The 25,504-nt window shown below is 39.0% G+C and overlaps 3 protein-coding genes and 1 pseudogene across 3 annotated transcripts; 1 reads left to right on the forward strand and 3 right to left on the reverse strand.

Moving 5' to 3' along the window:
- Positions 1-321: 321 nt before the first annotated feature.
- LOC110685622 (coiled-coil domain-containing protein 94 homolog) lies at positions 322-1,484 on the forward strand. The gene has a single exon (XM_021862165.1). The coding sequence runs from the start codon at positions 528-530 to the stop codon at positions 1,332-1,334; it is 807 nt and encodes a 268-aa protein (XP_021717857.1). The 5' UTR covers positions 322-527; the 3' UTR covers positions 1,335-1,484.
- Positions 1,485-3,120: 1,636 nt separating this feature from the next.
- Positions 3,121-4,794, reverse strand: LOC110686004. Its single transcript, XM_021862580.1, has 2 exons — positions 4,296-4,794; positions 3,121-4,153 (listed from the first exon to the last, which is right to left on the reverse strand). The coding sequence occupies exons 1-2, from the start codon at positions 4,580-4,582 to the stop codon at positions 3,268-3,270; spliced, it is 1,173 nt and encodes a 390-aa protein (XP_021718272.1). The 5' UTR covers positions 4,583-4,794; the 3' UTR covers positions 3,121-3,267.
- Positions 4,795-6,310: 1,516 nt separating this feature from the next.
- Positions 6,311-8,500, reverse strand: LOC110685623 (annotated as a pseudogene).
- A 14,982-nt stretch (positions 8,501-23,482) lies between these two features.
- LOC110685624 lies at positions 23,483-25,039 on the reverse strand. The gene is made up of 2 exons (XM_021862166.1): positions 24,722-25,039; positions 23,483-24,497 (listed from the first exon to the last, which is right to left on the reverse strand). The coding sequence occupies exons 1-2, from the start codon at positions 25,027-25,029 to the stop codon at positions 23,597-23,599; spliced, it is 1,209 nt and encodes a 402-aa protein (XP_021717858.1). The 5' UTR covers positions 25,030-25,039; the 3' UTR covers positions 23,483-23,596.
- Positions 25,040-25,504: the final 465 nt, after the last annotated feature.

Below are 25,504 nucleotides of genomic sequence, written 5' to 3' on the forward strand. Positions count from 1 at the left end.
CTAGTATTAATCATGTATCAAAGTCATGAGCACATTTGTTTTCAAGACATGAATTTTTATAATTGCATTTTTATTTTGTAATAACATTAGACCTAAAAATTTGCAAAATATTTTTATTCGGATTTTAGATCAAATATAACCGAATTTTAATTTGGGTTGAATTAGATTGGATTTATTAAAAAATTTGGATCGAAGGAATTAAATTTGGCCTTAATCCAAATTGATAACCGAAAGGATAGGGTAAAAAAAATCCCAAACAATATCGTACATTCATACGTCGTACATATAACCTAGATTTGTCTATAAAAAGGAAAAACTCTTAGTTTCGTGCCCAACACGTTCTCAATTGATATTTCTATTTTCCATTGAAGCAGCTTCTGAGGCTTATATGTTAGGTTTCTTTTTGTAATCATCGAATTTAAATTTCACAATCTAGGGTTTATCGTCAAATTTCATTCTCATTACACTCTCTTCTAAACTCGATTATTCAACCATTGATTGTTATCAGCCTGATTTGATAATCGAATATGGGAGAAAGGAAAGTATTAAACAAGTATTACCCACCAAATTTCGATCCCAGTAAAATTCAAAGACGAAGAAAACCGAAGAATCAACAAATGAAAGTTCGAACAATGTTGCCATGGAGTATACGCTGCAATTGCGCAGCCGAGTTTGTTAAGAAGAGAGACCCTCAGAACTCAGATTATGTAATTGAGGCTGGCGCAACGCGGCTTTTCGAGCAATGTCGAATTGGAGAGGATGTGATTGTGGGGGAGAAGAGGAAGTTGGAGTCGGAAGAAACAGGGGATGTAATGAAGGGGTTGGAGAATAGAATGTTAAAGTCGAAACGAGAGATGGATTTGGTAGCAAGGTTTGAGGAGTTGAAGTCTGTGCAGGCGAGGCGTGGGAGAGTTGGTGTGGATACATTGCTTGAGGAGTTGAAGCGGACGGGTGATGAAAAGACGGTGGATGATGAGGATGAGGTACTCGTTAAATCGATGTTTCGTGCTCGATCTGAGCAGGATGTGTATGTGCCTCGGATTGATGATGATGATGACAGTGATGAGATTGCTAATAATGTCTGTGTCAAGAAACAGGAAGTTTCTGAACGTACTCATGTGTTGACAGTGGGTAATTTAACTGAAGTCGATTCGAGTAAATTTGTGACTTCAGATGGTAAGCAACCTGTCTTGCAGTCTATGGCTCCGGCAGTCAGATTCATGGTGATGAGGAAACCAACTCAGAAATCAGACGGCGACAGTGAATCTGTAAAGAAGGAAGATACTGCCAGTGGACTTCAATCGCTTTGTCAGTATGACAGTGAAGATGAATAAGCACAAAGAAATGAGGTGCAATATAGTTTCAAGTGTTTCCTGATTTTATCAGATGTCTAACATGAATATATGGAAAATTGTAGACTTTACTTCTAATGTGGCACTTTTAAGTTTGTTATATAATTGAAGAAGTATTTGATTATTCTTCTTTATCGTCATGTGGGGTAGATTCAGAGATTGAAATTTTGTTCTCCTGTTCTTAGGCAGACATAACAAATCCAATACCAACATATATGATAGTCAGCGAAGTCTAGTAGTCTGTTATCAAGCTACTTGTGTTTGGCTTGAAAAGCTCGTGAGTCGTGAGCAAGCTCTATGTAGTACTCCGTATACATTAAGCAATACTTCATATAAGCTGAGTTATCATGACATATGAGTTAATATTAGATTACTAAAATACTTATAAGAAACTGAAGTTGGTGAAAAGTTAAAAATATTATTACTGAATTACTATAGCTAAGTTGGTAGGTGTTGCAGGAAGCTAGTTCTCACATAACAGTGGGAATTCATTAGTCAAGCTGAGGTACGCATGAGCTCGAATGTGAATTGGTGCGAGCTAAGCCGAGCTGCCCAAGCATGAGCACAACTAAGTGTTTAATGACTCCTAATTACCGCCTTGTCAGTTTTAATTTCATAAACAAATTAGTTGAATCATGTGTGCACGGCATAAACTGTTTGAACAAGAAATATATCTTATTTACAAATTCAGACAGCTTATATTTTCCAAGAACATTGTATATATTTCGATGCTTAAATGAACACAAGCATTACAGTAACTACTCCCAATTGGTATTAACTTGATGAGTGTGCTTAAATAACAAGTTAAAATCACACTTTAATCAATTGTTTTTAGTACAGATCTTTTAACAAGAATATAACATCCAAATCTTGTCCACCATCCTGTTCCTATAAGAAACAGAAACTTTCTGAACCAAGAGATGTGTTGACAATGTGTAATTAAATGAAGACAACTTGAGCAAAATCGAAACTTCAGATGGTATTCATGGTAAGCAACCTAATTTGCAGCCTCTGGCGTCAGTACTCAGATACATGGTGATGCGGAAACCAGCTCAGAATTCAGACGGCAACAAAGAACCTGTGAAGAAGGAAGATATTGCCCCTTGTAGTGGACTTCAATCGCTTTGTCAGTATGACAGTGAAGATGAATAAGCAAACAGAACATAATAAGGTACAATAGTCTGAACACTTTCCTGATTCTATAGGATATCTAACATGAATACATGGAAAATCACTTTTGAGTTTGTTATATAAATGAAACTCCGTATTTGATTAATCTTCTTATTATCCTGTGGGGTAGTTTCAGAGATTAAAATTTTGTTCCCCTGTTTTTAGTCTTATATGGGTTACAATAGACTTTATTTTGCTAGCAGAAATATCCAGATGTTAGTTGGTACAAGAAGTTACAAATCCAAAATCAACCTATGATAGTCAGCCTAGCGAGTCTGTTAATGAGCTACTTGTGTTTGGCTTGAGAAGCTTTTGAACAAGTTCCTTTGTAATACATAAAGCAACATAAACTGAGTTTTCATGATATATGAGTAATTATAAGATTAAGTCTTAAAAAGTTAGTGAGAAGTCAAATATATAACTGTAATTCTATGGCTTTACTGCTTCAAGGTTCATTTTCTTAGCTTTAACATTACGAGATCATTAATCAAGTTGAGTACTCGAGCAGTTGAACTCAAACTTGAATTGGTTCTAGCTGAGCGGAGCTGCCCAACTCAGCATTTGATGATAAAGAAAATAGTTTGAGTTCAACTCAGCATTTGATGATAAAGAAAATAGTAGTTTTATGTATGTATATATGAGCATAATCTGCATGAGCAGGAAATATACAATTGATATTAAAACTTATATTTTGCAAGAACATAGTATACATTCTGATGCTTAAACAAACTAAGCATAATAGCTACTACTCCCAGTTGGTCTTAATTTGATGAGTGTGCTTGAAATCACAGGTTAAAATCACAGTTCCATCTATTCTTTTTAGAACAAATCTTTCGACAAGAACATAACACCCAAATCTTGCCCACCATCCGATTCCTCCATACTCCTCATCTCTAATCATCCTCACTTGCTTTTCCTTCCCATTAACCCATCCAACTCTTTCTTGCTCCCATAACATTCTTTCAACAATCAACTTATTCATCCCAACACTTTGTTGTTCTCCCACGCTACCAATGGTCTGAAACCAAACCACCTTATTGTCTGAAGTTCTCTCATCTATAACAGCATCCTTTCCACCCACTGCAAACTCTTGCGTTCGAACAACAACATCCATCATCACCTTATTATTATTGCCTTGGTTATAACTACTATCGGTTATGAAAATCCTCTCCCACTGTTGTTCAAGTGTCATCTCATAGTACGCTGAATACTTTATTTGATCTTTCAACTTTCCCTCATGAATGAACATGAAAGGACAGTACCATTTACCAACACAAACAGGTTCTGAAGCTCCACGAGACAAGGGGAAGTTGAAGTCCGGAAGTTGTTCGCGCAGTGAACTATTAAGGCCATTGACTTCTTCATATATGAAATCTTTGGAGTTTGTAGTTGATCTTTGGATGAGTGTAGGCGATTTGTTTCTTAAGAATCGCGGAGCATGACCATCAGGAGCAATGGATTTAACAATAAATCCTCTGCTTTCAGTGCTGCAGGTAACTTTCATCGAGTACTCAAACTCGAACTGCTGATATATATCTATAGGATCCAAGGGTTTAGGTGTCACATCTTGAATATAACTCCCTCCGCAACTTACGCCTTTACCTTCTTCCTTTGAACAAGCATACGCTTCTCTATTTCCAAACAATCAAAGCAAAAAAGCAAAACAAGCTTTGTAAGAAATAAGCATCTGAAGTATTATGAAGTACCATTGCAAATATGACAGTATGCTAATATATGTTCATATTCTATATGTATTACATATCTAATGCTTACCCTTTGTGCTTCTTATGTGCCTTGATAACGTAATATCGATTTGAAGAAAGTGGCTGATTGATAACAGGAACAGCAAGGATTTGATCCCCTTCATCAGTAAAAAGTATCTTGTTAGATGGAAAAGGCAAGTCGTTGATGCCGAGGCTCTTAGACTGACCAAAACAGGAAGGCATCAATGAACCATCGTCTTGGATAACAAGGTAACCCGAATTCGGACCTTCAGGGGGTGGAACTGAGAGCAAATCAGGGGATTTGCTGTAAAAAGAAAGGGGTCTAGTTACATACATGGTTGTGTTTTCGCAGACTCACAGTATTATCAATTATTCTTTTCAACTGATATAAATTGTGTACTTTCTTCTTGTCTGTATATATCAAGTTACCATCTTACCAGGTTATATAGTTGTTGGTTTAAGTTAATTTTCTGCCTTATTTTCTTCTTGGATGGTCAGTGACTTGCTCATAGATTGCTTAATTGACTTGTTCTGTTTAAGCTTAGAAGTAGCTTAATTATATATTAGTAAATGCTAAGGTTTGATCGAAGCTAAATACTTAAAGAAATAAGAGTAGTTAGATAGGAAAATAAGGATATGATGCTGACAAGTTGACAATTCTATTTTACCAAGTATATTGATATAGTCATGGCTCATTGATCACTACTCGTAGTACTATATTTCTTTATATGAAAGATATTTAAGTGATTTTCTAAGCCAACCTTTCTTGAAAAAATATAGCACATGGAATATCTAAGTGGAATATTATTTTTGATTTTATTGTGCTAATTTCCTATTGAAGAATAAGGAAAATCCACTTGGAAGAGCATGAACAATAGGGTTGATAAAAATCCTTTCTCATTCTCTCTCCACTTTCCTCCATTTGATACATCACATTTTATTTCCTCCGCATCGCTACCCACAATCTCAATCTTTTTCCTCGTGTTCTTTTTTTTTTTCCAACATTAATAAGAATCTTTTTCTATTTTCACTCTTCCGCTTACATATACCTACATATATATTCTCTCTCCTATTAATATACTCGAGTATTTTTCTTTTAAAAAAAAACACCAAAATGTCAGTTAGATTGCACGAAAGTCGAAGAGTTCTTTCCTCTTCACCAAGAGGACTACAGCATTTCCTTTTGCTAAAAGGATCCTTTTAGTATGCTCAACATCAATAAAGATCCTTTAAGCAATAAAAAAAAAAAAAAAAGGAATTGATGGCTAAAAGGAGAGATATCCTCCTCATTGTTGATGCTCTAAGAGGGATGAACAATGACTATGGATATGGTGTACTTTAATATGCAATTGTATCCCTTTGATGTTTACGGAGGTACGTAGATAGCACGACATCTTTCCTTGACTTATTAGTTGAAGAATGTATGAAAAAAATCACATGTAAATTAGTGTAATTAATGATATATTTCATTAATACTTTCCTTTGGATTATGTGTAGCATTTTCATCAAAGTTATAAATTTATAATGATGCGGGACATCGTCCGAGTCAATAATATATATATATAAAATGGCCGGACTAGATTGTATTATATTTGTGCTTCATTTTACTTGCTCTAATCCGATCTAATGATAAATTAGTAGATTCACAATAATATGCACTTTCCAAATATAAATTTTCATAATTTTATTAATTTCAAAATTAAAGATCTTTAATGATAAATAAGCCCTAACAAAAATAAACAATATCAACTTATCCTGACGTAATATAATATAATTTGATCTTATAATTAATTCTTAAATTAACAAATATCAACTTGAGTAAATTGAACTAAACATAGCCCTAAATCCACTTTTGTCTTCAAAAAATTATTTAGAAGGTGGCTTATACTTAAGTGTAAATTAAGCTCCTTCATCCTTTTAACAATAATAATAATGCTAAAAGCATAAGTTAGACGATTAATATGTAATAGCAAAATGTATTAATTTTGAAATTTTAAAATTTTGAAATTTTTTTATAGTAACATGTATTTTAGGTTTGCACCTTTGTACATAGAAGCATGAAGACTATACAAAATCATAGTATGTGAACAGCATTACAACATACGTAATAGCTTAATTAAAGAGCAAAGCAGAACAAAAAAAATTATTCTAGAAAATTCAGCACTAGCAACTAAGATACATGTAATAACTTAAATATCTTCAGGAACCATAGTTCTTAAAACCATCTCAATATCGTTGACAATGTCTATGGCATCCTTTGAAACACCTTGTAGTCCCATTCTTGATAATCCAGCACAATACAATTTATTCTTTCCTTTCCAATGATTTGGAAAACGATTCTTTGGAAATCCATCGTTCTTTAGTATGAAATCATAATCCTAACAAACGAAAAAAAAAAAATCAATTTCATTAAGTGTATTAAAATAATATATTATACTTATTGTTAAGGTAAACCCAAAAGAAAAATAATGCATAAATAATATGATTAATCTCTATCTATTTGTGCACACATTTGTGTAATACTAAGATTGGATGATTACTTAAGTTACATAAACTTTAGGTTAATGTACATACCGTAAGCCATTCACAAGCCGTGCTTTTGAATCCGGTCGCAAATATTATTGCATCAAAGCTTAATTCAACTTTATCTTCGATTATGACTTTGCTCTTATTAATTCTCTCAATTCTCGGTAAAACCTATAAGTTTCACAAATAAAAAAGACTGGTAATGAATTTGCAGATAAAATACAAGTAAAAAATAATAAATTTGATGGTCCTCTTTTTAATGGAGGTATTCATGGTACTGAGTAATTTATTATAATAATGTTATTCAAGATTGTCCATTTTGTTCCCATACAATGAAACAACAAATTATCCAAAGGATGAAATAAAATTTGAAAGACAAAACTTTATTAACAAATAAATAATTAAAAGTAATTTACCTTAATTTCTCCGGATTGAATTTTGGCAATAGTTCCCACATCAATAACAGGGATTCTTCCCTTTGTTGCCTTAAGTAACATAGGGCCTTCATTTGGTCGATAGATTCCATACTTTGATAAATCCCCATATTTCAAGTTGCTAGCAAGAGTGACTAGAGCGTCCACTGTTGATAAACTAAAGTACTTTAACAAGTGCATCCCTACAAAGATCATTTCTCTTGCAACCACATGAACCTATATGAACCAAGACCAACAATCAATAAAAATAATACATAAGTGCAGTTTATTTGTGTTTGCCATATTTACAAGATAAAAATAAATAAATAAAAAAAAAAAAAAAACTAACCGGGTTTCTAATAACAATTGAAGTGTTGGCTCCTGAATTACACAAATCATAACTAATTTCCATCCCATAATTACCACAACCAACGACCAACACATCTTTGTCCTGAAACTCACGACCAGACTTATATTCACTGGAGTGCAGTACATCTCCCTTAAAATCCTTCAAACCGGGGATATTAGGGATGTAACCCTTGCCATTTTCACCTGTTGCGACTACTAAAAAACTCACGACGAATAATTTAGATGTTTTCACAAAAGTGTCCTTAGCTTCAACTACCCATTTTCCCTTGGCTTCATCAAATGATGCAGATTCAACAGAGTGAAAGTATCGCGGCCTAATATCAAAGTCGAAAACATAATCATCAATGTACTCTATAAAATCATTCTTACTCATATATTTCTTGGCTTGTGGTGCATGGGGCTTATGGGGTAATGAGCAAAATTCTTTTGCTAGATGAAGATGGCATCGATCATAGGCGGTTTCTTCCAAAGAGAAGCACAACAATCTTCCTTTTCAATAACAATGTAGGGAATAGATTTTTTTGTTAAGCATGCAGCAAGGGCAAGTCCCGCAGGACCTGCTCCCACTATTAGGACAGAGGTTTCCTCCATAGGTGTTTTTTTTTTTTAAATAATTGTTTTGATTTGCAAAAGAAGGTATATAATTCAAAGGGAGCAATTGGACTTTGAGGTGAGTGTATTTCTGACTTGAGGGAATAATTCGGGTTTAAATAGTGTGTTTAGATTACCCTTTCGGAGTGTACAATGGATATATAGAGGGTTGTGTTGTAATATGACAATGAATATTACATTTATATGATGATTTTTGTACCTTTTTGGAGAGAGCGCATTGTCATGTGGTGTTAATAATACTAGATTTCTCAAGTAATTTTGATATTCTATGATTTACAGATATAACTTACTAGGACATGCTAAAAAGTAATAAAACTAAAAAAGCATTCCTATATTTAATGTAAATAATATGACAATTAGTATTTATAAACCTGGTTAATTAATTATTTTTGTGATGAATGGGTACTTTTTGGAGGGAGCGCATTGGCATGCGTTCTTACTAATATTTGACAAATTGGCATTATAAGATCTACAACATATAATTTGCTAGTAAACTGAAAACATTTTCTAAATTTAATATAAATTCAATATAGTAAAACGATATCTTTATTGATTCCATTTTTCCTTGACAATTTTATAAAGTCTAAATAACTTATACAAATTTAGCATTTTAAATTTTCTAATTCTTTTTAGTTGTATTGTAATTCTAGGACATAAATTTGAAATGAAATAGAATGTATGAAAGTAGTATTTAATTAATATCATTTTTACGTTAATTAAATTGAATTAAAAAAATGGAAAGGTGCGTAGGTAAAAAGGCACTAAATTCTCCAAGCAATCATCTATGTATCCTAAAAAAAAAATTCACCTACATAAAGAATATATTGTAAAAAGAGGAATTTATGATTATAAGATGCCTATTATTTATCAAATTAAAGGTCATGTATTTGTATTGGATTTTCAATAGCCAAATCATCAATGGATATGTATGTGTATTGGATTTTCTATAGCCAAATCATCAATGGATTGGCTGAAATTATATATCTTATGTGCATTAGACTTTCTATAGCCAAAACATCAATGGATTAGCTAAAATTAAATATCTTATGTAATTGTGATTATAATGGTTGTTTCAGGTGAAAGCAATAGGTCCTTCGTCTGGACCTTTCTTGTGGGCTGAAGACTGGACTCGGCCCAAGTGATGACTAGGACGAGGGTTTCTTCCACAGTGAATACACGTAAACTGGCCTCGGGGGTTGTGCCGAGGAAGGCCCCTCCGATGCCGAAGTCAATATAGTGTTTTAGAGAGAGAGAGAGAGATATGCAAGAGTATTAGTTGCTTGAGGCTTTAAGTGAATGATTGTACAAAGGAGGAGAGTGAAGGCTTTTATACCTTACCCAATAGACAAATGGGCCTTAAGTCAAGTGGGATTGCCACATTGACTGGACCTTTGATTGACTTGGCACTTGATTGAAGAGTTGAACCTTGCTTTGGGCTTTTGCAATTGAATCATTTGTGGACTTGCCCAATTGAAGTGAATTGGACCCAAACAACTTGCCCCCCAGACCCGGTTCGGCAGTGTGACGAAATGGGTTTTGACATGAAATTTTCTTCGGCTTTCTTTGCTTTTTCAAACACCCCTCTTCCTATGACTTCTTGAACCACCGCCATTTGAAATGGTCAGCGATCACGGGAAGAGAAAGGTTGAGGCTAGTGAAAATGTTGAGGAAGAGGAAGAGGCTCCTCAGCTAATTTTGCGGCGGAACCGCCCCTTGGGGTTAATGTCGCCGCTTAGCGACCAGAATCCGAGGGCGAGGACTGGCAATACTGCTTCCGCTAGCGGTTCTGCCATCCGGGTAGTCCCGATAAGCTCTTTGTCCCCTGGGGCTTCGGGGTCGACTTACACTTCTGGCCAAAGTGTCGGTTCAGCGTCTCGAACATTGCCTCCTGAGGAAAGGGAGTGGTTGGATCCAGCCTATAACTCGAGCATTATGGCCTATCGGCCCTACAATTGGTGGATTGAGAACAATGCTATGTACCGCTTTGCCGAGCAAATTGAGATTTACTACGGGATTATGGAGTCTGACAGGTATTGGTGCCGAATGCCTACTTAGGCTGAGAGGATTCACCGTACTCCCCCAAGCTATATTGGGGTTTACACCCGTCAGCTGCAATACGGGCTTCGGTTCCTGCTTCATTCTTTCATTACCTCGGTGCTGAAAGTGTATAACATTTCGTTGTGCCAGTTGACTCTCGTGAGCATCCAAAGGATAATGACCTATCTTTGGGTCTGCCTGTTTCTTGGATTTCAGCCGAACGTTTATTGCTTTCACCATATGCATAAGTTAGTCCGAAATACTCAAGCAGACCGATTTCATGGCCCTGGTTGGTGGCATATCAAAGATAAAAAGGGGTCTCTTTCGGTCTGGCCCAACGACACCTCGGACAAGGACTGAAGGGGTCAATGAATCTGGGTGCACCAAGATATTTGAGGCGCCCTAATCCGGAGATGAAGAGCATCGGTCCTGCTGAATTTTTCGATGCGGACCGAATGCAAATGGCGCATTTTGGCCGATCTCCTGACCATGGGGCCACAGGCCGAATGGCAAATGTGCCCTCCGTCTGGCTGCCCTGTTGCCATTATATCTTCCAAGAGAAGATACTAGCTGTCGTCGGCCTCAGCCGAAAGTACCAGAATGGTAAGGAGCTCGGCTGGGGCCGAAGACTTAATTTTCTTCTTTTGCTTTTGATTATTTACTTTCTTTGGGAAACTCATTGCTATTTTTCCTTTTCAGTAGTGTGTCAGGAGAACTCGGGTATCAACTGCAAGGTGCTTGGGATAAGCTAGGAAAGGAATCCCATTACAAACAAGCCGAAGATCACCGATCCCCAAGATTGTCCTCTAAGCTTGGCCGAGAAGAGGCTTCAAATTGTCAGCGCAGTTGAGTATCAGCAGCAAAAGGTTTGGTGGAAGAAGCATGACCCCTTTTCCTTCTAAGTGCTGAAGAACAAGCTGCTGCGAGCCTGCAACTGTTGCCTCTACCTCTGGAGGTACTTCTGCCGGTCCTTCTGCCCCTGTTGTTGAGCCAAGAGGAGAGGAGGAAACAGAAGACGAGGAAGAAGAAGATGAAGAAGGAGAAGAAGAAGACGGAGAAGCTGAAGACGTTCGTCTACTGGAGACTTCGGTGAATCCTTAAACTTGTCTTGATGCTTGTTTCCTCTTTCTTCTTCTCTTCTTTTCTTTTTTTTTTCTTTTTTTTCACTGGAGCTTATATTGCTTTCTACCCCCCTGCTCCCCATTTCTAAAATCTAACGAAGAAAAGAGGGATAAAGGAATGACTACAACCACCGTCGAAGACACCTCAGACGAGGATTCCTCTAAAGACAACATGACTTAGCCGAGGAAGAGAAGGGTTGTTGTCTTGCCTGGGTAATTTCAAGTTGCCCTTATCCCTGCGAAAAAGCTTCGGATTGAGGAGCCGAATAGAGAGAAGACTCCTACCCCTCTTGGGACAAGGAGGTGCAGCAAAAGACTCCCCCTCCTGAACCGTTGGTCAACGTTCAAGAAACGGAATCCGGAGAGAAAGCCTCGCGCACTCCTTCCCCGCCTCAGGGAGGTATTTTTGCTGAAGAATTTCAGCGAGAGATTAATGCTTTGCTGGTGCATTAGTCCGATGACCATGTTGAGCTCCTTAACGAAGACTCGGAAGGTTCTGCCGAGAAACCAAAGGAAGAGGTCGATCCGAGTAGGAGGACCGAGGAGGCTCCTTCGACTTCGATGAACTGTTCTTTCTGGATCTTTTAGTCTGCCGATATGGGCTTTTCTTCGCCCCTCATTCCTGCTCCCGAAAGTACCAGAGATATCCTCTAGTCGCATTGGGACTCAGCTATGGCCTACTTCGGCGACCTCACCACCCAAACCGAGCTGGAGAGGGCTAGGACCTAGTCATTTAGGGCCATTGTTGGAATAGCTGAGCCTATCATGAGGGTGCCTGATCCCTTTACTAAAAATCAGAGATTGTTGATGCAGGTAAAGTTTCTGATACTTAAGCTTTTTTACTTAAGTTTTTGTCGCTGTTTTCTACTTCTTCTTCAGGCGTTTTGCTGCAGCTAATTTGCGATTTACCTTTCTTCGTCTATAACCATACCTTGGCCGTCGAGATGAACCAACTACTTCGATTCAAGAGCAACAAAGTCGAGGCTAGGGCTAATCTGGCAGAGGTGAAGGCCAAAGCAGCTGAAGAAGATGCTGCTGCACCTACGGCCGAAAGGGACAGGCTGCAGAGAAATGCTGACATTGCCATCCAAGACTTGAAGAGGTTCATATGGCCGTTAATGGATCAAGGGGCCGAGCTGCTCAGGCCGATCCTGCTGGTGAAGAAGCATAGGAACTCGGGCAGTTGTCTACAGAGTCTTACGGATCAACCTGTTCTTGATTTTAAACTTTGCCACATCTGTTTTTGCCTTTGAATATTTTGCTTCAACTTGCCTTGATGTACAAACTCTTTACTTGTTTTTGCTTTTGAGCAGTTGTACTTAGTTCGATAACTGTAATTTTCCGCTTGTGGGCGACTGCCGATTTAGAATATTTCTGTGTCTGTCTTGAAAATTTAATGTAGCTCGGAGATCCGAGCATATTTTATTTGCTTTGAATGCATCGTTTTTTTTCTTTCTCATTGCCTCGCTCTTTTTACTTAGCTTTCTTGCTTTTTCTCAAATTTTCCAAAATTATTCTAGGTGTCGAGCTTCGCCTTGGAACTATTTCGCCTTATCTCGCTGAAAGAGTAAGGTTGAGCTGAGTGCTTCTTGCCCCTAGAAATCTGAAGTTGTAATCTTCAGGTTTCTAAGGTGCTTGCTTTGACTTTTTCAGTGACGAAGCTTTTCCTCAGCACAATTTCTAAAAACAAATTTTTTGAAGTTTCTACTCTTTTATTTTCTCTTCTTTTTTTAAGAATCTATGACCTCTTTGCTCAGAAGCCTTAGCTTACGAGAGAAATATTCTCTCGGTCCTTAAAATTTATCCTGGGGAATGACTATCCAAAACACAAGGCCATCATTCTGGCAATGCCTCGGATATAACTCCTCTGAAGCACGATGCCAATGTTAGGCTATGCTTCAGATTCGTCCACGGCCTCTTTTCCCCAAGGAACTAATTTATCCGAAGTACAGTGCCCTGAAATGGCTATATTTCGATGGTGAATTTGTTCCCTGTTGAGCAGGTTTGACGACAATCCGAAGTAAAGCCTCTGCTGGGCTATACTTCGAACAATGCCGAAAGGAAACCTTTTTTCAAAAAATATAGAAGACAGAAAAATAGAAACTCGCAAAATTGATAGAAATGGTGGCTTAAAGGCCTTTAATTAATTTAAAAATATGCACTTACATAGATTGTTCTTCCCCGAAGGACTTATACATGATATTTTTTCAGTACATCAACATTCTATGGTTTTTCAGCTCAGTTCCGTCCAACTGTCGAAGTCGGTAAGTTATGGGCTGAAGCTCATCATAAACTTCAGAGGGTTCCTCCCAAGTGGCTGAGAGTTTCCCATGAATGCGGCCTTTTTACACAACAGCAGCATTCTGAAGAACCTGATCCCCAATTTTAAGAGGTCTTGCATTGACTCTTCGATTGTAGAATTTGCTGATTTTTTTCTTGTATGCGACCATTATGTCTTGGGCTGAGTTTCTAACCTCATCCAGAAAATCAAGGGATTCTTTCATGAGTTGCTCATTTTCCTCATCCAAGAAGAGATTTAAGCACAGACTTTCTGCAACGATTTCCACTGAAAGGACGGCTTCGGACCCATACACCAGCTCGAAAGGTGAATGTCCCGTAGCCTTTTTTTCGGTTGTACGAAGTGACTAGAGGGTTCCAGGGAGTTCCTCTATCCACTTGGACTTTTAATCCTCAACTTTCTTCTTGACGGCGTTGAGAATCTGCTTGTCTGCAACTTCGGTCTGACCATTACTTTGTGGGTGACATACCGCAGAATATGCCAACTTGATGCCGAACTGATCAGTGTATCGCCTTAGCGGAAAATTATCAAATTGCCTCCCATGATCGAAGACAAAGACCTTTGGGATTCCAAAGCGAGTGATGATATTCTGCCAGATAAATTTTCTGACAGTTTGCTCTGTGATGTTCGAGGCTGCTTCGGCCTCGATCCATTTGCTAAAATAGTCAATGTAGACTATCAGCCATCTTTTTTGGTACGGAGCATCAGGAAATGGTCCCAAGATATCCAATCCCCATTGAGCAAATGAGAGTGGGTTTAGGATTGGTTGAAGATCTCGGGCTGGCTGATGGATGACTGGCGCGAATTTTTGGTACTTTTCGCATTTTCTGACCAGCTCCTTAGCATCAAAGATCATGGTGGCCCAATAATACCTAGGGCTGGCAAAAACTGACCCGACCCGAACCCGACCTAAAAAAAGCGGGTTAGGGTTGAGGTTTTCGACCCGAAAACTTAAATGGGTTGACACGAACCCAAACCCGAAATTGAATGGGTTAGGTTAAGGTTGAAAATCTCAACCCAAAAACGACCCACATAACCCGAAAAAAATTTCAGGTCAATATCAGGTCAGGTCAACCCGATCCCGACTTGATAACCCGAACTAATATAACTTTTAAAAAAAAAAACATAAAAAGGCTCTAAATTATAACAGCCAAGCCCAAATTCACAAAGAGGCTTCTTATAACATCAAAACCCTAAAATCCCCCTTTTATTTTCCTTATTTCCTTCAGCCGTTTTTCCCTTCTTCTCTGAGTTCTCTCTCTTAAATTTTCTCTCTCCTCAAAAACCCTTAAAATTCATTCGCCATTGTTGAATCCGAGTGCTTCACCATTGTTGAATCCGAGTATTTCTGCTACGTTCTCACTCTCATACGGTATTTACTATTTTTTCATGCTTCTTGTTGACTGATTTATATTATTTTACAAGTATACGAATTATTCTTGCTACTTTATGTATTTATGCAAATTGATCTTGCTAATTTATGTATTTATACAAATTTACAAGTATATGAAGTATTCGTTCTTGCTAATTTATGTAATTTTTGTTTTAATTTCTGTTATATGGTCTTGCATGTATGTTGATGTTTTTTCAATGCTATTCAAAGCCTAATTTTGATTTTGTTTGTTTTAATTTCTATTTTTGATTTTTTTTTTACGGGAAAGGGTAGATTCGTAGATCGATAGATTTGTTGTTGACTTGTTGTTTAAGTTATATTTTTGTTTTCGTTTTCTAACATTTGCAAATCAGATATTAAGATTAACATTTTCTGTTGTTGATTTGTTGTTCATATCCTCAACTAGACTTTTCGGTCGATCTGCAATTCTCCATCTTCAAATCTTTCACCTTCATCTTCAAATCTTCCTCTGCTTCTAAGGTAATTTTCTGTTTTACTTTTTCGTTGTTTTTTTTATTTTTTTTATTTCAATTTCTGTATTCGATTGTGTTGAGTTGTTGATGCACTTGGTTGATAATCGTAATATGATAAATCTTTTGCTGATTTTTTGTTTGACGGGAAAAATTATTGTGCATGTCTTTTTAATTTTTGTTTTTCGCTGATTTGTTGTTCTTGATTCTTACTGATTTGCTGATTTTTGCTGATTTGTTGTTGACTTTTTGCTAATTTGTGTTGTTTTCTTACTGATTTGTTCTTGCTATTTTGGTTGTTTTTTCCTGAGATGTTTCTGATTTGTTGTTCTTGTTGATTTGGTTGTTCTTGAGTTGTCTTTTTAATTGTTTTATTTTGTTATATTTTTTTTGCAGACACCCATGACCCATAATCCCATATACAACAGCTTTCTTCAGGTAGCATGAGAAGATTCGGGAGATTGTTACTTTAAATAAAATTGTCTCTTTTTAATTGTGATTTGTTCTTTTTAATTGTGATTTGTTCTTTTTAATTGTGATTTGTTCTTTTTAATTGTGATTTTTAATTTATTAAGACTTTATTTTGGTATGTAATAGTTCATTAGGCATTTAGACTTCTTAGAGTGCTAGACTTTATCTGGTTTTCTTGAAAATTTTAAGTTTGAAAACATTAAAAAAAAAAGAAAAAAAAACAGGTTTTATTTACTTTTAAGTAGTCAAAAACTCAAAATCAGGCTAAAAAATCAAGTTATTCGGGTAAATAAATAAATAAATAAATAAATAAAACAAAAAATCAGGTCAAATCAGATCGTTTTCGGGTTGGGGTTTTCAACCTGAAAACCCGAACTCGAACCCGACCTGACCTGATCCGTTTGCCACCCCTAGTAATACCCCGCCCTTAATGCCTTGTGGGCTAAAGTTCCCCCCCCCCCCCTATGTGGTTTCCACAAATGCCGAGGTGAATTTCCCGAAGGATATAATCAGCATCTATTGGTCCCACACATTTCAAGAGTGGGGTTGAGAATGATTTTTTCAATAGCTCTCCTCTGAAGATGATGAATCTTGAGCTGATTCTCTTCACCTTGGAGGCTAAGTTTATGTCTTCGGGAATTTCTCCCCGAAGCTAGTAAGCTAGGATGGGGTCCATCCAGCTCGGTTCATGTGCGACGCAGCAAACTTCAGGTGCTTCGTCTACACTTCTTTCTCGCTGCACTTCCACATATACAGATCTTTTCAGCTCGGTTAGAGTTGAACTCGCAAGTTTGAAAAGTGCATCGGCTTGTGCGTTCTGGCCCCTTAGGATTAGCTCGACTTCAAAAGTTCTTAGCTTCGCAATTATTGTTTTAATCTTTGCGAGGCACTACTAGAAAACAGCCAAATTCCAACGAATTGGTTCTGACGGACACATTATTCCGTTGGATAAGTCAAAATTTCCGACGGATTTTTATTCCGTCAGATATTCCCGACGAATTCAACAATTCCGTCATAAATCCGTCGGAAATTTCCGAAGGAATAAAAATCCGTCGGAATATTTGTACTTTTCGACGGATAAACATTCCCTCGTAAATTTCCGACAGAGTATAATTTAAAAAAAAAACCTTTAGAAAAGCCTAAATCCCTTCTCTTTTCCACCTTTTCTCTCTCTCTTTCCTCTTCTTTCTCCCCTCTCCTCTCGTTCTCCTTCTCTATCCTCTTCTCTCTTTCTCTCGTTCTCCTTCTCTCTCCTCTCCTCTCCTTCTCTCTTTTTCATTCTCTGCTCTCTCTCATTCTTTTTCTCTTTCATCTTCTCTTTTTCTCCTCTTCTTTCTCTCTTTCGACCACCTTATATCTCTCATCACCGCCGCCAACACTAACCATCGCTGCAACAACAATGCCACCAACACCGACATCAACAATAACACCACCAACACCGACATCAACAACACCAATTTCCGCCTTTTTCTCCTTTTCTCTCTCCTCATGATGAAAACGAAGGTTTTCAGGTCAAATTTGACCATGAAAACTCTAGATCTAGAGTTTACATGGTCGAATTTGGCCTCGTAAACCCAATTTTGAGGTTTTGTGAGGTCGAATTAAAGTATGTGTATCCTTTTTTTTCTGTTGTTTAATCAGAATTTTTTGAATATATATGGTTGTGGTGGCTATTGGAGTTCGAGTTTTTGGGGGTTGGGTTGGGATTTTAATTTTTTTTTCCTTTATTTTTATTTGTTAATTTTTGGGTTGTGACTGTTTGTTTCGGCGGCGGTGGAGGTGGTTTTAGGTGGGTGTTGGGGTGGTTTATTGTGGTTTGGCCGAATTTGTTAGGGTTAGGGTTGTAGATCTGGGTTCTTTTAGGTGGTAGATTTGGATTTGGGTGGGTTAGGGTTAGGTGGGTAGGGATTCTGGTGTAGGTTTTGGTGGTTGGGTAGTGGGTGGTGTGGGCTGGTGGTACGGGTTAGGGGGGATGGTGTGGGCTCGTAGCTGGTGGTGTGAGATGGTGGTGGGAGGCTTTTTTTTTTGTTTTTTTAAAGCATTATCCGACGGGATTTCCGACAGACTTTTCCGGGCCAGGAAATCTCCGCCGCCAGACTGAATTCCGTCGAAAAAGGTCGTTTTCCTACAAAATATTTTCCGATAACCGATTCCGATGGAATTTTTCCGTCGTTATTTGCCTATTTTCTGGTAGTGAGGTAAGCAATCATTCCAGGCTCTTTGGCCTCATATTCGCCTCGGGTTTGATTTGCGACGAGCTAAAAGTTTGTTTTCAAATAGACATGCTCGGCCTCTAGTGATATGCACAACTCTAGGCCAGCAATTGCCACCTCATACTCTGCCTCGTTGTTCGAAGCTCGGAATGAAAATTTTAGTGCATACTCAAAGGACTTGCCCTCGAGTGAGGTGAGTACTACCCCTGCCCCCGAACCATTTACGATGGAGGATCCATCCGCAAAAACGGTCCAGATTTTCTTTTCTTCGTCTAGCGTTTCCTCGTAGGAGCATTCAGCCAGGAAATCCGCTAGAGCTTGAGCCTTGATGGTTGTCCTCGATTGATAGCTAATGCTGAACTCGGTGAGCTCGAAGGCCCACTTCGCCAGTCTGCCTGATTTTTCAACCTTGCCGAGAACTTTTTCCAGCGGCTGATCAGTTAAGACCACTATTTGATGAAAATCAATATAGGGCCTCAGCTTCCGAGCAGTTACCACTACTGCGTAAGCAAATTTTTCTAGTAGGGGGTAGTGAGTCTCAACGTCCGTCAGAGTGTGGCTGACGAAGTAGATCGGCTTTTGGACTTTATCTTCTTCCTTCAGCAAGACTGCACTTATAGTGGCTGGGCTTACTGCCACGTACAAGTATAGCGTTTTTCCTTCGGTTGGACGTGCCAACGTCGGGAGTTGAGTCAGGTGCTCATGGAGCTGCTTGAAGGCTTCTTTTTGCTCATCTTCCCAGATGAGCTCCTTTATTTTTGGGAGCTTCAGCGCTTTGAAGAAGGGAAGCCCCTTGTCTGAGGCTCTAGAGATGAACCTGGAAAGGGCGCCCATTCTTCCAGTGAGACGCTGAACATCCCTCTTTGTTTTTGGCTCGGGAAGATCGAGCGTTGCCTGTACTTTGGCGGGATTGGCGTCAATCCCCCTCTTGCTGACCATGAAGCCCGGGAACTTGCCTAACTTCATGCCGAAGACACACTTCTTCGGATTCAGCTTCATTTGGTGCTTTCTTAAGGTGGCTCGGGATAGAAGTCCTTCAGACAAGCCCTATTTACGTCCGTGAAGTCAACGCACATTCTCCAGGTGTCATTTGCCTTCTGAACCATCACCACATTAGCCAGCCATTCCGGATATTGGCAAGGTTCTATGAAGCCTGCATCCAGAAATTTTTTGACTTCGGCTACGATGTCTCGATTCTTATTAGCGGAGTAATTCCGCTTCTTTTGCTTGACGGGTCGTCAGGTGGGGTCGATTTTCAGCTTGTGGGAGATGAGGTTCGGATCGATCCCAGGCATGTCTGCTGCTAAGAAAGCGAACACATCTCTGTTGTCTCAAAAGAGTTGGATAAGTTCAGCACGGATATTTGGGTGAAGTCCGAGCCTGATGCTGACACACTTTTCAGGGTCTCATTCGGTCAACTTAATTGACTCAATCTGCTAATACAGATCCATTGATTTGGAACTGAACTCTTCACAATCTGGCCTGCTGTCGATATCGGTAGGCGTCCCAGACTTCGGCTGAGTTTCTGAATCTTTCGGTCCAGATGAGGAACCAGCCTTTCCTCCCCCTTTTTGCTTTTCTTAGGCAGGGGTACCCTAAGCCGAAGCGCTTAAGCCATTCTGCTTTTTTGCACTTCTGTCCTTTTCTTTTTCATTTTCCTCCTCATCTTGGGAGTCGCGGCGACTTTTAGATGGCTTGAGAGGTAATTTCATCTGCGGGCTTCTTTCTGGCTGCCCTAGATTCTTTCGGAGTGGCCCTCGTTTGAAACATATATCATCATTTGATGATACATGGAGACCAGTCCTTGAATTTCGTGAATTATAGGTCTCGCCATGATCACGTTGTACACAGATGGAACATCCAGGACAAGAAATTCGGCCATGACGTTCTGAGCTGCTCAATCTTTGCCGATTGTGACGGGAAGAGTGATCTTCCCATCTGGATATGTTGCAGACCCATTGAATCCGGATACCGGGTAGGGTACTATATTCAGGTCCTTGGTCTGCAACTTCAGCTGATCATATGCCTCTCGAAAGAGGACCTTTGCTCCACTACCGCCGTCAACGAGGGTTCGCCAGACGTTGTGGTTTGCATTATCTGCAATGATTACCAGCGGGTCATCATGGAGATATGCCACCCCCGACAGTCTTCGGCTGTGAACGTAAAGTTCGGCACCGGAGACTTTGGACCTTGGAAGGCAGCATGGTTGACTTGATGGGTTAAACTCCTCAAGTGGCGCTTTCGAGCATTCTGGGAACTCGTTCCCCCATAAATGACAAGGATATCGATATTATCTTTATCCTGCGGCTTGTCCTTTTTCCTGGGGAAATCCAGTTGCTGCCAAGAGTCTTGCTTAGTCTTTTTCTCCTCGCGTCAATCCGCGAGGTATTTTTTCAGATAGCCCTTTAGGACCATATCCTCGATCTGATCTCTCAGCTGGATACAGTCCTCGGTGTGGTGTCCCAGAGACTTGTGGAACTCACACCATTGGTCTTTATTTTTCTGCTGATACCACGATGGCAGTGGCCTCGGCTTCTTCTACTTCTGTTCATCCTTCGTTATGCTATAAATTTTAGCACGCGGAAGAGCGAGAGGAATGTAAGATTCGTATTTCCCTACAAATGGGGTTTTTTCTTTTTTCTTTTTTCGACTCAGTAGCCAAGGACGGTTATGAGGCTTTCGCCTTCCCTTTCCTTTAGCTCTGGCCTTCGGACAGTTGTCATTTTGTCGTACTAGTCCCAGTTTAAGCTTAGGACTTAGTCTTTTTCCACTCTTCAAATTGGATGTATTTATCCGAAGCTTCCAAAGCTTCCTCCAAGGTCTGCGGGGTGTGCATGACCATGAAGTTAAGGAACTTTCTAGCTTGTATCCCATTCCGCAATGCGAAAACGGCTAGCCCTTGATTCGGACTTGTAATTCTGGATGACTCGTTGCTGAAGCGAGTCAAATAGTCTCGGAGGCTTTCATCCTCCCCTTACTGCAGGCTCATCCAGCTCTGCAGTCGTCTTATCTCGGCGGTTTGCCGTAGAAAACTTGCTCTTAAACTTGTTGGAAAGGTCTTTCCAACCGATTATAGAGCCTTCCTTCACTCCCTTGGTGACCCACGCTTGTATAACACCCTTGAGAGTGGTCGGGAAATAATTATACCAGGTCGCTTCGGAATTGGGGTTCAGATACATGTGCCCCTCATAAGAGGCGATATGGTCCTTTGGGTTTGAAATTCCATCATATGTTATGTGCGCCGGTATTTTCACGGTTGGCACATGCTCTTCCAGAATCTAGCTCTGGAAAGGTGAACTGGTGGGTATTATCACGGCTTCCCCTTGTACCTTGCCGAAGGGACCTCGCTTCGCCCTCTCAGAGAGGTAGAAGTGGTTTTTGTCCATGGCTGGAACGGTGCGGGGTATGGTGTAGTCCCTTCTGGGTAAGTGAGATGATTGTACACGCTCACCTCCCTTAAGCCGATACATTCGTGAATGTTTCGGCGAACAGGTTCCTACCACGCGGAGGTGGTGTTACTGCTTTTGAAACTCCGAGTCACGGATTACTCGAAGAACTGGGGGTTTCTCTTTCTTTCGCATTCAATTCTCCAAGTATCCTCTTCCCATTTCTCTCCGAGCTCCTTGCATTGAAAGATGGAGCTCGCCCGCCGTCCTCTTGACCGGTCCTCTCGACGGCTGCTGAGTATGACGAGAAAGTGACCTCTCGGATGCGGCTTTCTCATAATAAGCCGATCCCGAAGAAGATGATGAAGAAGGTGGACCCTTCTTCGAGGAAAAAAGACCAATCTTTTTAGTGCCCTTGGCACTCTTTCCTCTCTTAGTCATGTTACTAAGATGATTGATTTTTGGCTTTTTTTTTTTAATGTCTTCCCCACAGACGGCGTCAAATTGTTTCGGGTGAAAACAATAGCTCCTTTGTCTGGACCTTTCTTGTGGGCTGAAGACTAGACTCGTCCCAAGTGATGACTGGGACGAGGGTTTCCTGCACAGCGAATACACGTAACTGGCCTCGGGGGTTGTGCCGAGGAAGCCCCCTCCGATGCCGAAGTCAGTACATTGTTTTAGAGAGAGAAGTTATGCAAGAGTATTAGTTGCTTGAGGCTTTAAGTGAATGAATGTACAAAGGAGGAGAGTGAAGGCTTTATACCTTACCCAATAGACAAATGGGCCTTAAGTCAAGTGGGTTTGCCACATTGACTAGACCTTTGATTGACTTGGCCCTTGATTGGAGAATTGAACCTTGCTTTGGGCTTTTGCAATTGAATCATTTGTGGACCGGCCCAATTGGAGTGAATTGGACCCAAACAATGGCTATTAAAGGTGAAATTGATATCTTATGTACATGAACTTAATTATGGTTATAAAATTCCTAGTATGTATTGGATATTTCCATATTTGTACATGAACTTATCCAAATAAACTTGCCTAACATTGAGGCTTGTGGATGATTTTATCCAAGTTGTATGCATGAACTTATAAGAGCCAAGAAAAATCGTGTTGATCTTTCATAATTGGGGCTTGTGCATGACTTAGACCACACGTGCTATGCTAATGAACCCTCAATAATTTTGTAGATTTTTGGTCAGCGAGCATGTTGACGTGCTACTCAGACCGCAATGCTCGTGCTTATGTCAAAATCTTGCCAAAATATAAAAAATGATTTCCATAGATAGTTCATGACCCACCAACATACCGACCTTATATTGGACTTGTGACATGTCGGGCCATTTTCATGTCCGACTCAAACACCTCTCGACCCATATCCAACTCTAAGTGGTAGCTAATTGACTCGGCCCACTCTTGACTAGTTTGTAATTTAAAAGTGTCAATAGCTGAACTGACTTGAAAATTACTCTTATAAATCCGAAGTGACCAAATTGGATTTTGGTATGCATGGTTGCATAGACTTTAGTGGTTTAGCATGACTCGTTCAAATTGACATGACTCTATCAGACCCGAACATACCAACCTAACCACCTACAACCTCGATTTGATAGCTCTGTGAGCTAAGTCGGTTCATAAAGTGTGGTACTGTGGACCTGAGGTACCTTACACGGCGATGGATGTGTGAGAGAGCCGGGATTGTGATAGAATTGCCTAATGGTTTTTCTTTTTTAACAAATTATACAAAATGATGAGGCAAAAGTTGACCAAGCCCAATCACTCGGTGGATTCTGGACTTCCTTAGCCCATTAAATAACCTTTAGTTGTAGATTTGAACATCATAAAGATTTTGCTCTAAAAACTGCCATTATACCATAAATTATTTATCATAAGATTTTACTCTTAAAAATATTGAAGGATAAGAATTATTATCATTGAATAAGCATATGAACACAAATCCCTTAATTATTCTCAGCTTTACAAACTGTATGTGCAATTGTAAGCTATATATGGACTAATTCAAATTCACAACATATCAATTTACTTGTCAAAAATTGTCCAAACATCAACCCATTTAATCCTCAATTGATGAATGTGATTAAACTCAAATTTCAAAGCAATGCTTCCATCCATTCTTTTGAACACAAATCTCTCAACTAGCATATAACAAGCAAACATCTTCCAAGTACCAACTCCTCCATATTCCTCTACTCGAGCAATATTCGCGTGCTTTTCCGTATTATTAGACCATCCAACTCTTTCTTGCTCCCATATCATTCGCTCTACAACCAATGAACTTAACCCGATTCTACTATCATCACCGTTGTAGCTGTCTATTACTCGAAACCACTGCATCCCTGCACTAACCCTGTCATTAGTCTCATTACTAATTTCCACGGCTTCCTTCCCATTAACCTTGACTCTTAGAGTAGGAATAGTAACATTAAAAGACACAATGTTTCCTTCAGTACCATTGTTTTTGCGATAATGAATCCTCTTCCATATTTGCTCGAGTTTTACCTCATAGAACATAGACCTTTTTACCTGTTCTTTTGGTGTCCTTTCTTTGACAAACATGAAAGGAGTATACCATTCACCAACCAATAGTACTTTAGAACATTCTTCTGATGGTAGGAAGTTAAAGTCAGGAAGACGAGCACGTAGAGCATAGTTTAGTCCATCAGCTACACCAAGTGTGAAATTTTTTTGTTCTGAATTCCATAGTCTCCACCCTCCATTTCTCATGAACGTTGGAGGATGACAATCAGATGCTACAGATTTGACGCGAAACATAGAATTTCCACACTTCGTGGTGGATGAAAACTCAAACTGTTGTTTTTTGTCAATAAGATTCAGTTCTTTTGTTTTTTTATCTCTGATGTTGCTGATGCAGAAACAGCTTGTCTGCCTGTTGTCCTCCGTCGAACTTGTATAAGCTTCCCTGACAATGAAACCATATAACACATACACAATCTTAATCCAAAAAACAACAAACTAAACTGTATGCTCAATATTGGTTTCAGATTTCAAACTTTGTATAATAAACTTAGAATTACGCGTACTTTTCCTTTTTGCCAAAGAAGAGAAAACTCAAAACTCGCAATGATAACAGATTGAACAAGCCAGTAGCTAATAACATAGGTATTTTTTTTAATTAATACATACCCTTTATGATTTCCTTCATTCTTGATGGCATAATATTGATGAGATGATAAGGGTTGATTAATAACAGGTATCAAGAACAAAGGGTAGTTAGTGATATTATTATCACTTTTGTGCTGAATAATGAGGGACTTATTCTGTGGAAAAGGGAGAGTTGTCGTAAACGAGTTGTTGCACAACCCGAAACACGTTGTTGTTGTGGAATCTTCATCTTGCAATACGAGATAGCCGGAATTTGGACCTTCAGGAGGTGGCTGAGCAAGAGCCTCAGGGGACTTCCTATACAGAGACAAAAGCCTTGTTACATACATTTTGTCTTCAACAAAGTTGGACCTGATGTTTTGTGGAATTCATATTTGTACAAAAATAAGATAAATAGAAGACTTTCACAACTCTATGGCTATAATAATACAAGTAGAATATTGTTAATTACTTGTCATTATAATAACAATTGAATTCTTAATTGTTCTGATTGATGAAGAAAGAAATGGCACATAGACTTCGTCCTATAAAACTATTGCGAAACCACAACGTGTATGTTTGTTTCGAAAGACTTTGATATTGATTTAAATTTGTTACTGCACAACTTCTAGAAACGTTTCATAGAATGAAAATGCGCAGCAAATGTTAATTACTTGTTAATTTGTTATAGTATGTCTAAGGCTCGTCAGCTTTCTATTTTACAGTATACCAAATCAAGAAAGATTGGCATATTTATTGATCTGAGCACCAATCATTGTCAATTTGGGAAATTTTTAGACATTTGCTGAAGTTTGCTCATCTCTT

The sequence above is a fragment of the Chenopodium quinoa genome, unplaced genomic scaffold, assembly GCF_001683475.1.
Source record: "Chenopodium quinoa cultivar QQ74 unplaced genomic scaffold, ASM168347v1, whole genome shotgun sequence".
Lineage (NCBI taxonomy): Eukaryota > Viridiplantae > Streptophyta > Magnoliopsida > Caryophyllales > Amaranthaceae > Chenopodium > Chenopodium quinoa.

Coding starts and splice junctions, on each gene's coding strand:
- LOC110685622 (XM_021862165.1), top strand. CDS start 528: ATGGGAGAAAGGAAAGTATTAAACAAGTATTACCCACCAAATTTCGAT.
- LOC110686004 (XM_021862580.1), bottom strand. CDS start 4,582: ATGTATGTAACTAGACCCCTTTCTTTTTACAGCAAATCCCCTGATTTG. Junction 4,154..4,295: donor GCACATAAGAAGCACAAAGG/GTAAGCATTAGA, acceptor GTTTGGAAATAG/AGAAGCGTATGCTTGTTCAA.
- LOC110685624 (XM_021862166.1), bottom strand. CDS start 25,029: ATGTATGTAACAAGGCTTTTGTCTCTGTATAGGAAGTCCCCTGAGGCT. Junction 24,498..24,721: donor AATGAAGGAAATCATAAAGG/GTATGTATTAAT, acceptor TTTCATTGTCAG/GGAAGCTTATACAAGTTCGA.